The 13,951-nt window shown below is 37.5% G+C and overlaps 1 protein-coding gene across 1 annotated transcript; it reads right to left on the bottom strand.

Annotated features, from left to right (window-relative positions):
- Positions 1–7,481: 7,481 nt before the first annotated feature.
- exog (exo/endonuclease G) lies at positions 7,482–13,782 on the bottom strand. Its single transcript, XM_039684544.2, has 6 exons — positions 13,554–13,782; positions 12,608–12,757; positions 11,892–12,031; positions 10,669–10,745; positions 10,478–10,592; positions 7,482–8,037 (listed from the first exon to the last, which is right to left on the bottom strand). Exons 1-6 carry the CDS (start codon positions 13,666–13,668, stop codon positions 7,585–7,587), a joined length of 1,050 nt encoding a protein of 349 aa, XP_039540478.2. The 5' UTR covers positions 13,669–13,782; the 3' UTR covers positions 7,482–7,584.
- Between the last annotated feature and the right edge of the window lie 169 nt (positions 13,783–13,951).

Raw genomic sequence — 13,951 nt, 5'->3', positions numbered from 1 at the left:
AGCCATAATGAGAGGGATCATTCAATACATGCCGTCCTAAATGAGATATTTGACATAAAAGATGTTTACATATAGTCCACAAGACAAAAAAAAACAAAAAACGTCTGAATTTATAAAAACGAGCCCGTTTAAAGTTTATAAACCCTTGATTCCTAATATTGTGCGTCATTACCTGGATGATCCAGGCGTTTTTATTTTTTGGTTTTGTTGTTTTTGCAGTTAAACTGGCCAATGTTCTTAAGAAAAATGCTCCAGGTCTCAAAGATTCTTTGGTTTTCCAGCATTTTTTGCATGTTTGAACCCTTTCCAGCGTGGACTGTGAGATTTTCAGATCCATCCTTTCACACTGAGGACAATTAAGGGACTCAAACACAACTATTGAAGAAGGTTCAAACATTCACTGATGCATTACCACAATGCGTTAAGAGCCGCGGGGTGCAAGAACAGCCATCACAGAACAAACACTCGTGGATCATCAGGTAAACAACACACTGTATTAACAATCAAAGGTTCATACATTTATTGTTCATAAATTCAGCAATTTCTTGCCCTATGGACTATATGTAAACATCTTTGTAAAATACCTTATTCAGGAAAGTACTAATTATAGTACTAATTAAGTACAAATTAAGTATATGCTTTGTATGATTTTAAATAATGAACATTTTGCAGATTCTACAACTTTTGAGCATGACTGTAATTCATGCATGTGAATAACTAGGTTGCACAGTCAACTTATCGAGTGTCTCGTCGGATTTGCCCCGTTCCAATATGACTTACAACAGCAGCAGCAGCACATAGAAACACACACTAATGAGGCATCTATGTAGCCTATATATATCTATGACCAAATAACATCGCTCTGAAATACCCAGAGACCAAATAACAGCAGCCTGGCAAACATCCACAACACGTGAGCACATGTTCTGTTCAGTGCTGGTACACTAAAGGACAGTGTGTGTAAGGCTGTGAATAAGCTTCAGCTCTGCGCTGATGAATGAGACTGGACGCTGGAGTCACTATATGAAGGTCAGTAGGTCAGTGAAACACATCCGGATCAAGTCTCTGTCCTCAAAGAGCCGCTGAACAGAGAGATCAGATCAACAGCACACATACACGAGACTGACTATACAGGCTTTACATGATACGTGCTTTTCTATGTGCTCAGAAACAACGACCTGGAAGCTCATGTACCAACGGTTTATAGCAATTTAGCAACATTAATTCTTGGGGAAGTGTCCTTGTTACACGTTACATTAGTTACTTAACTTTAAATGATGCTTTTACTACACAGTGGTATGAATAAGTTTTGGCACCCATGCTAAAGTTGCCTAAAAAGAGGAATAAAAAATCATCTTTTGGATATTGATCTTAATGTCTTAATTAGAAAAATGAGGAAAACTCCAACCTTTAAGGACACCAATTTTCTTTGTGAATGAATAATGTATCATAAATAAATAAATGTTTTTCCTTAAAATACAGGGTGCATAAGTCAGGGCACCCCTATGTTAAATTCCCATAGAGTCAGGCAGATTTTTATTTTTAAAAGCCAGTTATTTCATGGATCCAGGATAATATGCATCCTGATAAAGTTCCCTTGGCCTTTGGGATTAAAATATCCCCACATCATCACACACCTTCCACCACATCTAGAGATTGGCATGGGGTACTTTCCATAAGATCATCTTTCAATGCAAATCAAACCAGCTATTAGGCTAACTGAAGTAAAACCATGCCAATCTCTAGATGTGGTGGAAGGTGTGTGATGATGTGGGGATATTTTAATCCCAAAGGCCAAGGGAACTTTATCAGGATGCATATTATCCTGGATCCATGAAATAACTGGCTTTTAAAAATAAAAATCTGCCTGACTCTATGGGAATTTAACATAGGGGTGTCCTGACTTATGCACCCTGTATTTTAAGGAAAAACATTTATTTATTTATGATACATTATTCATTCACAAAGAAAATTGGTGTCCTTAAAGGTTGGAGTTTTCCTCATTTTTCTAATTAAGGCATTAAGATCAATATCCAAAAGAAGATTTTTTATTCCTCTTTTTAGGCAACTTTAACATGGGTGCCAAAACTTATTCATACCACTGTATGTTGAATGCTTGATTCTGATTGGTTGACAAACGTTTTCAGGGAAACATGGCTAAAGTAGTTCCAGGCTGGTTTTGACAGTTCAATATCACATCACCAAATGATATGAGTTATTTCAAAGGTCCATACAGAACCAACTCTCTCTCTCTCTCTCTCTTATATTGGTTTGCTATCCGCTCAAGCATCCATTACTCGCTCTAAAATTACATTTTGGTATTAGCAATGGAGGCTTGGGGTGAGATGCGTAAGAAATTAGTCCCACACACAAGAGCATTTTAAGGATAAAAACCTTTTACTGTCTATGAAAAAAACCCCTGACAAACACGTTGAAACACATAATCTAAACGATGTTTTTAGGCTATAAGAGGGAAAATTGGCTCTGGGCTGTTTAACGATAGGAAAACAATGGCATATGTTGTCAATTATTCCTTACATAATTGCCTGCAACTAACCCTAAACCAAACCCTATAAATACATGTAGTTAATTATTATTATTATTTATAAAACGGTTAGTTTCAATCCTTAATTCTGATTCTGATATTCACGATAAAACACGGCCGTGACCGTTTCGCCCAGCGGTTCTCATTACACATCACCCCTAGCAACCACTCTTAGCAACTAAACACATTCCAGACAGCAAACTGACATTGAATCAACGTGGAAACGACGTCTCTCATGACATTGAAACAACGTTGATTTTGCTCATCGAATTAACGTTGAACCAACGTCAGACGCGGCATTCTTCAAAGCTAAATGAAAATCGAAAATTGGTTTTTCATAACGTTGAAACAACGCGTTGATTTCAAGTTGATTTTCCGTTAGTTTTGAAAGAATGACGCGTCTGACGTTGGTTCAACGTTAATTCGATGAGCAAAACAATGTCAGATCAACGTTGTTTCTATGTCATATTTCCACGTTGATTCAATGTCAGTTTGCTATCTGGGATCTGATCCGAGATCGAGTTAGCGAGTGTACCTGCAATTACAGTAGCATTTTCCTTCAGGTCAGCCCTATAATAAAAAAATCCGTTTGAATGTCCGCTGCGATGTCTTGTCCTTTTAACAGATAGCTAAGGGATTTCCCCGCGTGCGGTCATCAGTTGCGTCGATCTTTGTTCTCCGTGATCACAAAGTTTGAGTCCTTTCAATGTAAAAGTCATCTCTGCTGACTGACTTACTCATAAAGACAGTCTTTGCCGCCATCTATTGGGGAAATAATGTTACGTGTTGCTGTTTACGGTCAGGGACTATTTTTTTCAGCGGAAGGAAGACTCCGCTCGTGACAATCAACGCCCTTCAAACAATACTCATAAATGTTTCTTGAGTATTTCACAGCAGCCCAGCTGTTTTAAATTGTAATAATATTTAATATTTTTACTGAATTTACTGTATCAAATAAATGCAGCCTTTATGAGCAGAAGAGACAAAAAATGTGGATCCATCTAAAACATTATATAATACAACTTTCCTGTGAAGAAATAAAAAATGAGAAACACGACCTGTAGGTCTACTTTTAACCGAACTTATCACTACGACCGAAACACTTCCCAGTGTTAAAAAAAAAAAAAAAAAATCAATGTTAATTTCTGGAACAAGAAGTTCCGATTTGCAAAGCAAGAGAAAAATGTGCCGTTCCCGCACAACAGCAGAGGAAGGTGACTTCCAGAAAAGCAAAAGGTCTTAGAAAGGGTTTCTGTTGGGGAGAGGAAATACTAAAATTGCTCTGCTGGCAAACAAACTTTGAATGTGAGTGTGTTGCAGAAAGAGTCGTGCGCTTGATCACTGTCTCGCTCCCAGAACGCTGACGCAAACACACCGGCCGAGACTCGTGAAAATAGCCCAGTGGAATCATGGGAGCTGTATTTCTCTCTGTGTAACTGGGTTAACAACACACAGATCTGAACACAGACAGCAGCGATTCTTCACCACACACACATGATTTATCTGGAGTGAAAAACAAATCCGTTATCTGTGCATTTACATAACCGTGGCCTTCAACGTGACCCACTTATTCATATGAAGAAGCATATTCTCATGTGGATATCACTGTTAAACAGGACGCTTTAAAGTCTTTTATATACGCTGGCCGAGCTGAAAGGTCTAAAGGTTTTGTGTGAATGAAGAGCACAACACACATCATCCTCATCATTTCTCTCTGATGAAGGTCTGCGAGATCAGAAGTATTAAGTGAGGCCGATTAAAAAAATATCACTCATGCAAATGGATGTGCAAGACAGGAAGAAAACTGCAATCAACCAACCAGAACACCTTAGCAACCTCCTAGCAATGACCCAGAACACCTTAGCAACCTCCTAGCAATGACCCAAAACACCTTAGCAACCTCCTAAAAATGACCCAGAACACCTTAGCAACCTCCTAGCAATGACCCAGAACACCCTAGCAACCTCCTAAGCTTAGAAACCACCTATCAACCGCTGAGAACACATTAGCAACCTCCTAGCAACCACCCAGAAAATCATCTTAGCAACCTTCTATCATCTACTCAAAACACCTCAGCAACTTCCTAGCAAGCACCCAGAACATCATCGTAGCAAACCTCCCATTAACCTCTCAAAACAACATAGGTAATTCCTAACAACCACCCAGGACAGCATCTTAGCAACCTCCAATCATCTACTCAAAACACCTTAGCAACTTCTTAGCAACCACCCAGAACATCATCTTAGCAACCTCCCATTAATCACTCAAAACAACATAGGAACTTCCTATCATCTACTCAAAACACCTTAGCAACCTCCTATCATCCACTTAGAACACCTTAGCAACTTCCTAGCAACCACACAGAACATCATCGTAGCAACCTCCCATTAACCTCTCAAAACAACATAGGGACTTCCTAGCAACCACCCAGAACAGCATCTTAGCAACCTCCTATCATCTACTCAAAACACCTTAGCAACTTCCAAGCAACCACCCAGAACATCATCTTAGCAACCTCCTATTAACCACTCAAAACACCTTAACAACTTCCTAGCAACCACCCAGAACAGCATCTTAGCAACCTCCTATCATCTACTCAAAACACCAAAGCAACCTCCTATCATCTACTCAAAACAGCTTAGCAACCTCCTATCATCTACTCAAAACACCTTAGCAACCTCCTATCATCCACTTAGAACACCTTAGCAACTTCCTGGCAACCACCCAGAACATCATCTTAGCAACCTCCTATTAATCACTCAAAACAACATAGGAACTTCCTAGCAACCACCCAGAACAGCATCTTAGCAACCTCCTATCATCTACTCAAAACACCAAAGCAACCTCCTATTATCTACTCAAAACAGCTTAGCAACCTCCTATCATCTACTCAAAACACCTTAGCAACCTCCTATCATCCACTTAGAACACCTTAGCAACTTCCTAGCAACCACCCAGAACATCATCTTAGCAACCTCCTATTAATCACTCAAAACAACATAGGAACTTCCTAGCAACCACCCAGAACAGCATCTTAGCAACCTCCTATCATCTACTCAAAACACCTTAGCAACCTCGTATCATCTACTCAAAACACCTTAGCAACCTCCTATCATCTACCCAAAACACCTCAGCAACCTCCTATCATCCACTTAGAAAACCTTAGCAACTTCCTAGCAACCACCCAGAACATCATCTTAGCAACCTCCTATTAATCACTCAAAACAACATAGGAACTTCCTAGCAACCACCCAGAACAGCATCTTAGCAACCTCCTATCATCTACTCAAAACACCTTAGCAACCTCGTATCATCTACTCAAAACACCTTAGCAACCTCCTATCATTTACCCAAAACACCTTAGCAACCTCCTATCATCCATTTAGAACACCTTAGCAACCTCCTAGCAATCACCCAGAACATCATAGCAACCTCCATTCAACCACTTAGAACATCTTTGCCACATGTTAGAAACCTCCTAGCAACCAACCAGAACACATTAGCAACCTACTTAGATATGTCTACTTAGATACAACCTACTTAGCAATTAAATATTTAACTAATATAAATAGTAAAAAACAAGATAGAATAAAATCAGCTCTGACGAGGTAAAGATGCTAAACGACTAAAGACCTAATCCGACAGTAAACTCATGCAAGTTCTTAATAAGCAGTGCTTGTCTTAAATGTACGTACAGCTGCTGACTGACAGCCATAGTAAGTCACACTGGGTTAGAAACACTCACCCGCACTCACTTGACCTCTGACCTTTAATGAGCATTCCACACAGGAGTCAGCCACAATCTCCACTTCTGCAAGATAAAAAAAATCACATTTATGCATCTGACGTTTGATATTAATCAACACAACACACTAAATTATACAGTGAGTGCTTACTTCCAATCCCTCTGCACTTCTGATGCTCCAGACAGGTTTCCCCAGACCAACACTGACAGCGGCAGCGGACTCACACACATCTGTGTTTTACTGCGCCGCAATCTCAACGTCAAACGCAATTACATGCGTCTTCTGTCAGGAGTTATTGATGAGGAGTCCTTCATCAGGCCAGAGACCCTGAACACATCCATCTCTACATCACATCCCTCACACACAGCCAACACTCGCAGTCACGTTCAGACATTCACAGCTGTTTGTGACGCAATAATGAGCGTATCGACGCACACCACAGAGATAACTGCAAACATTTATACTGATAAAGAGTTTATATTGACTTCCACTGCGGATTACTTAAACAACAGGAAAATAACAAGTTGTAAAATTCATCAATTATTAAACAAATTCAATTCATTTGCAGAAGACAATTGTAGTTAACTAAAACAAAAAATTTAATTATTTACTATATACTTAACTAAGATTATTTAAAATTAAATATATTTTAAAAAAGTACTAAAGTAACAAATTAAAATTAATCAATATAAATATGATAAAATATTTATTATTTAATATTTGTTTTTATTTAAAATTCAACAATAAATAAAAATAAAATAATACACATATATAATAAAGAAAAAAATGACAAAAATAAAACAAATAATAATCATGACAAACTTTAAGAAAAATTAAATGAAATTAAAATAAATGAAAAAAAAAACAATATCTCGATAATAGTAAAACAAAACTGGTCATTATTAAGCTCAATTTTGTTCAATAACAGTGCCAATTTTGACACTATTATTCTCATTACTGAGAGTTCCTCAGTTATGAAACAATGAGTAGCAAAAGAGAGCCGTAAAATCCCCAAAAAATAATATTAAAACTGACTCAAAATTCAGCCACTTTTAGGCAGTGGTTATTGGTCAACGGCCAAAAAAATCTCAAAAATAACACTAATATTGACTAATGAAAGATTATATTAATTTTCTAGGTCTTAAAATCGCTATGGATGATAAATATGAAAGCAAAACAACAACAGCAAATGAGAAATAAAACACTTTATTGGTGTAAACGTTACACAAGGATTTCAAGTAAGATTGCAATGAGAAAGCAGTAACACTTTTAAACGACATTCTCAAGTAAAACTCAGGGCTCAGGCTTCTCCTCGCGCTGCTCCTTCTCCATCAGCTCGCGTCTCTTCTCCAGGTAGAGGTTGTGGAGATACTCGTCAGGTGTGATCCCTGCGTGTGTGAGCTCCATCATGATCTTCTCCAGGCGAGAGAGAGTCCTGGCGCTCGTCACCTTACGCCCGCTGATGTAGAGCGAGAACTGCCTGAAGTCCATCAGCCGACACGAGTCCACCTCACACAGGTTCCTCAGCTCCTCGGGCCGCTCCACCGCGGGGAAGAAGCTCAGGCCGGACATGCGCTGCAGGTCCGCCAGGCTCACCTGGAAGTCTGTGAGGGGGCGATCGAACCCGATGGGAGAGTTCGGGACCACGAACGCCCCGACAGCCAGAGAGTCCGGAGACGAGTCTTTCTGCGCGAGGACCACCTTGAAGAGGTGAGTGGGAACCGCAACGTCGTCTTTCCCGATCAGCTGTCACAGGAATCGGGATTAGCGCTGGTTAATTACACTATATTTATACAGCACATTTAACAACAACCACGGCTGACCATATAACGTTTAACTTATACTTTTATTGATAAAACAACATAAAAACAAGGAAAATATCCAAAGAAATACATTTTATATATATTTTATCAACCTTGTCCTCCTGGATTATTTCATTTATTTATTGGAGGTTTACATTTTATTTTAACTACCTTCCCATTCTGGATTATCAATGTTTTTTTTATTATATTTTTATATCATATATTTATTGAAAAAAAACAACTAATAATAATATATATACTTAATTATTATTATTAGTTGTTTTTTTTCAATAAATATATGATATAAAAATATAATAAAAAAACATTGATAATATATATATATATTATATATATATATGTTTTATATATATATGTTTTCTCTATTTTTTTTTTTTTTTACATTTTATTTTAACTACCTTCCCATTCTGGATTATCAATGTTTTTTTTGTTCTATATTTTTTACATAAAAAATAATAATAATAAATAAACATACATATATATATATATATATATATATATATATATATATATATATATATATATAATTATATAATTATTATTATTTTTTTATTATTATCATTTATTTGTTTATTTTTCCAATATATATATATATATATATATACTTAATTATTATTATTATTATTTTAATAATAATTATAATTATTTTAATAATCCAGAATGGGAAGGTAGTTAAAATAAATAAAATAAAAAAAATAAAATATATATATATATATATATATACATACACACACACACACACACACACACACACACACACACACACACACACACACATATACTGTATATATATATATTATTTTTTTATTTTAACTACCTTCCCATTCTGGATTATCAATATTTTTTAAAAATATTTTTTAAATAAAAAATAATAATAAATATATATATATATATATATATATATATATATATATTTTTTTTTTTTTTAAATACCTTCCCATTCTGGATTATCAATGTTAGTGCTCGGTGCATTTAAACTCCGGCAGAATAAAGATGGACACATATGTATAATAATAATAAATTATAATAATAAATAATAAATGCCCCGCCCCTTTATTCTGCGTATGAATTACGTGTTCATTCCTGGGAGAAACTCAAGACTACAATGCAGGCGTTTCAGGAGTTCAGAAACATTGACACCGATATAGAGGAGAACGTGTTCATGCTCAAACAGCACACACTGAAGAAAGATGAACGTGAAAAAGCAGAATAGATGCTCTTTAATACAGACATTGTCCTCATTCACTTTCATTATAAAGAAAAGAGCAGCATGAACATCCTGCCAAGCATCTGCTGTTTGTGCTCCACACTAAATAATGACAGAATGATCTCTTTAACATGAATTTTGTTGATATCTCTATCTTATTGTGACAGCGGGACTATGAAAGCAAGCATCAGCTGATTATTATTATTATTATATCTGATGAAATTATGCAGATCAGAATGACAAAGCAAAACTGGAGCTGTCATGGTTCGACTGAGTTCCTCTCAAAGAACCGCCCGCACATTCACGGTTACCCAAATTCCCATCAGACGGCTCGCTGAATAAGCACATAATTCCCTGAAACGGGAGCGGATAGGCACACACACACACACACACATGTCCCCGGAGAATCAGTGCAGTGTGTGTTTAGATGGAGGTGACGTGGCTTCTGTCTCGGCTCATTTGCAAGAGTTCAGAGCCTCGGGGAACCTGTCTGTGTCCATTTACACACGCGCACAACCAAATCTGTCCCCGCGAAGCCAGCTGGAGTCATGTCTGTTATGCAAAACATCATTTTCATTCAGTCGTTAATATTATTACATAAAAGCGTAATCGATGAGGGGCGATACACGCAGAAATCATCGACTAAATGTCTGTTTGAGGTTGAAAAGACAGGCTTCGTATAGTTTAAGAGTCAGCTGATGTGTGAGAGCGTGTGAGGTGCGTGACCACCACCTGCTGGACAATCGTTATCATTACAGTTTCAGGTTTTATAATACTTTTCAAAAGCCTTCACTTTTCAGAATAATCAAGAGAGGAAAGCAAACATCTTTCTGAAACCAAAGTGTTTATGGCTAAAATACAGAAAAGTAAAAGAAAAAAAATGATATAAATGTAGGATTTCAAAGATATTTTCCATTTATGCTATAATAATAATTATAATTTTTCCATGATGTGTGCATTTTCTTAATGAGATTCTCTAATGACGAGTCTATCCTTCATATTCTTTATTAAAAAAACAAAAATGCTGTGAAACCAGAGAAAATTTGATACAGATGTAGGATTTTGAATGTATTTTGATAAGTGGCATATTAATAATTCCACAATGTGTGTGTGGTTTTCTGACATGTATTTTTTCTGTTGTGTTGTTTGTGTCGCTCACCTGATAGGAGACGCTCTTGTGTCCGTCCTCTCGCACCTGCTGCAGCATCAGAGGTCCCGACACCAGCCACACGTCACTGAACCTCTCCGTCAGATCTCTACAGTACATCTCCAACCTGAGCGGACATCACCGGCACATGATGAGTGCTGCCACACACACACACCCTTACTCACTCACTCTCACACACACACCTGTTCCAGAAGCCTGCGTTGTTCTCGTAGTTCTGTGGGACGATGTTGGACAGATAGAAAGTCTCTGCCATCGCTTGCTGTCGACAGAAAAATTATATTAAAATAATAAATGAAAAATGATATTTCAATAGGAAAGAAATTAATCTCTTTTAAGGAGCGATTAACAGCCTCTAAATATAATCATGAAAATAAGTTATGGAATCTTGCAATAAATAACTTTGTACTTTGTCCCTCCATATCCATAGTTGAATCACACTAATCTCTAAACTGTCTAAAATAATACTAAAATATACATATAAATATAAATATATAAATATATATACTATATATATATATATATGAAGAGTTCAGATGCAAAAGCCTCTAAATGCCATTTGAAATTTTCTTCTTTAATGATGATTTTTTATCAAGCTAGTATATTTAAGTTCAGTGATTTCACTTAAATGGCAATGAAGATTACCTATTAATTGTTATTTAAGTTAAATTACTGAACTTAAATATACAATTTTGATAAAAATCATCATTAAAGAAGAAAATTTCAAATGGCATTTAGAGGCTTTTGCATCTGAACTCTTCATATATATATATATATATATATATATATAATACTCTATATATATATATATATACTCTCTCTCTCTATATATATATATATATATATACAGTATATATATATATTAAGGGGCGTAACAATATATCACAATACAAAAATGCAAAATATGTAGTGTGTATAGTTCACCCAAAATCAAAAACACTGTGTGAGAATTCACAGAGTGAGTTTTAGTGTCAGTACTACATTAAACTTCTATATATATGATGTTTAATATAATATATAATAATGCAATGTGGGAATATTTGTACGTCCTGATAATGTAAAATATCTGATGTTACGAGTAAAAGTGTCCAAAATTATTTTATATCTAGTCAGTGACAGAGTGCAAGCATATATATCAACAATAATTCAGTTTTTTCAGCTTCAGAATCATGAATATTGATATTCTGGTGTCTCTATTGTCTGTGCTTTGGGTTTCAGCAACAAGTCCAACTCTATCCATTTACACACATCAAATTTAGTATTTTAATCAACATACAATTTTTTGTTAACCTTTTATCATGTGTCTTGGAGTATCGCAATAATATCGTATCGTGATCTTTACATCGTTACACCCCTAATGTATATAAATATAGTTATATTCTGTTTGATTGTTGTGAATGTACTGGACCTCAGAGATCTTGTTGTCTCCAGCCGGAGCCATGTGTCCGCGAGACCAGCCGCTCCTCAGGTAATCCTCGTTCCGGGCCGTGAAGGCTTCGGGAATCTCGGGATCCGGTTTAAATTTACAGTGTTTTCTGTCGGCTTGACCTGATGAAGAGTTCAAGAGCATCACGATCAGATGGTTCTCAGAGACGAGACCAGATTCACCCAGTGACCTATGACCCGACAGGTCCAGATCCACCCAGTAACAGGCCACTCACCCAGTAACCTCTGACCCGACAGGACCAGGCTCACCCAGTAACCTTTGACCCGACAGGACCAGGCTCACCCAGTAACCTCTGACCCGACAGGACCAGGCTCACCCAGTAACCTTTGACCCGACAGGACCAGACTCACCCAGTAACCTCTGACCCGACAGGACCAGGCCCACCCAGTAACCTCTGACCCGACAGGACCAGGCCCACCCAGTAACCTCTGACCCGACAGGACCAGGCCCACCCAGTAACCTCTGACCCGACAGGACCAGGCCCACCCAGTAACCTCTGACCCAACAGGACCAGGCCCACCCAGTAACCTTTGACCCGACAGGACCAGGCTCACCCAGTAACCTCTGACCCGACAGGACCAGGCCCACCCAGTAACCTCTGACCCGACAGGACCAGGCCCACCCAGTTACAGACCAGACTCACCCAGTAACCTTTGACCCGACAGGACCAGACTCACCCAGTAACCTTTGACCCGACAGATGTTCTGCCACCCATCTGGGCGTCCGGCGGCTCGTATCGTACGATAACACGTGGTTGGTGTAGAACCGGGTCTCGGCGCCGGTTTGCGGAAGACCGAAGCGCTCGATCAGGCGATGGGCGGAGCTTCCTGAAGATCACAGCAGATTTTACTCACATGACTTACACATAGCATCATATTTCAAAACTTTCAGTGATGTGTCATAACATAAATATTAATACAGTATTTCAACGGTCTAAAAAATTAAAGAAGAAAATAATACTTATTACCTAAGAATTTTTTATGACAGGAAAAAGAAACATTTTTGCATTTTTTTTTAATCATTTGGGACGTACAATAGAAATGAGTGTTCCTGATGTGATTATTTTCAGAATGTAATACTTCAAGCAATTAATTTTATTAGAAATTCATCTTATACAAAAGAAGAAGAGGGATCTGTGGAAACCAAATAACTTACAGATGATAAAATATACCTATAACCCATTTTGGAATAAAGTAAAAAGCACAGGAATTTTTGTAACTTAGCTAATGTTGTTATTAGAGAGATAATAATGATGTAACTTAGGCATTGAAAAATAAACTGACTTTTCACTGGGCAACAATGAGTGGAAATAAAAGTTTAATGTTTGTTCCTGTACAGAAACAACTAAATATCATTGGAGTAACAGTGAGACAACTTGCCCCGGTCTCCCCTCTACACACTCTCTCTCTCTCTCTCTCTCTCTCACTCATATGCATACATGAACTTTTGATCTGTTCAGCATCTCTTTATTAATCAGTAATGCATTTGTGATTCATCAAGTAGTTTTACCTGTGTGTGTTTTCTCTTCTTCATACTGATATAGTTTGAGAGAAACGTTAGTTTTACCTGTGTGTGTTTTCTCTTCTTCATACTGATATAGTTTAAGAGAAACGTTAGTTTTACCTGTGTGTGTTTTCTCTTCTTCGTACTGATATAGTTTGAGAGCCGCGACACCGGAACCAGCGCCGAACACGAAGCCGCTGATGAACCTCACTGACACCACATAAGACACCATCATTAAATATAATGGTTAATAACATTAAATTAAATATAACATCAGATACACAAGCGGTGTCTGTGAATGTGTGTGTGTGAGTGAAGAGCGGCGCGTGAGCCCTGAACATCAGACCGGTTTCATCACACCGCCGTCTAGCGGCCGAAACACAGAACTACACTAGAAGAACTCGCGCATGTGTGAAGAAAATGTACAACCTAAATATTTTACATTTAAATACAGATTATATGTGCAATATAACTCTATTAGCACGGCTGTGATTCGCATGGGTCTGACCGTATGTATG

This window comes from Pimephales promelas, chromosome 22 (genome assembly GCF_988280905.1).
Source record: "Pimephales promelas chromosome 22, fPimPro1.hap1.1, whole genome shotgun sequence".
NCBI lineage: Eukaryota > Metazoa > Chordata > Actinopteri > Cypriniformes > Leuciscidae > Pimephales > Pimephales promelas.
This window is presented reverse-complemented; position numbering and strand designations above follow the sequence as displayed.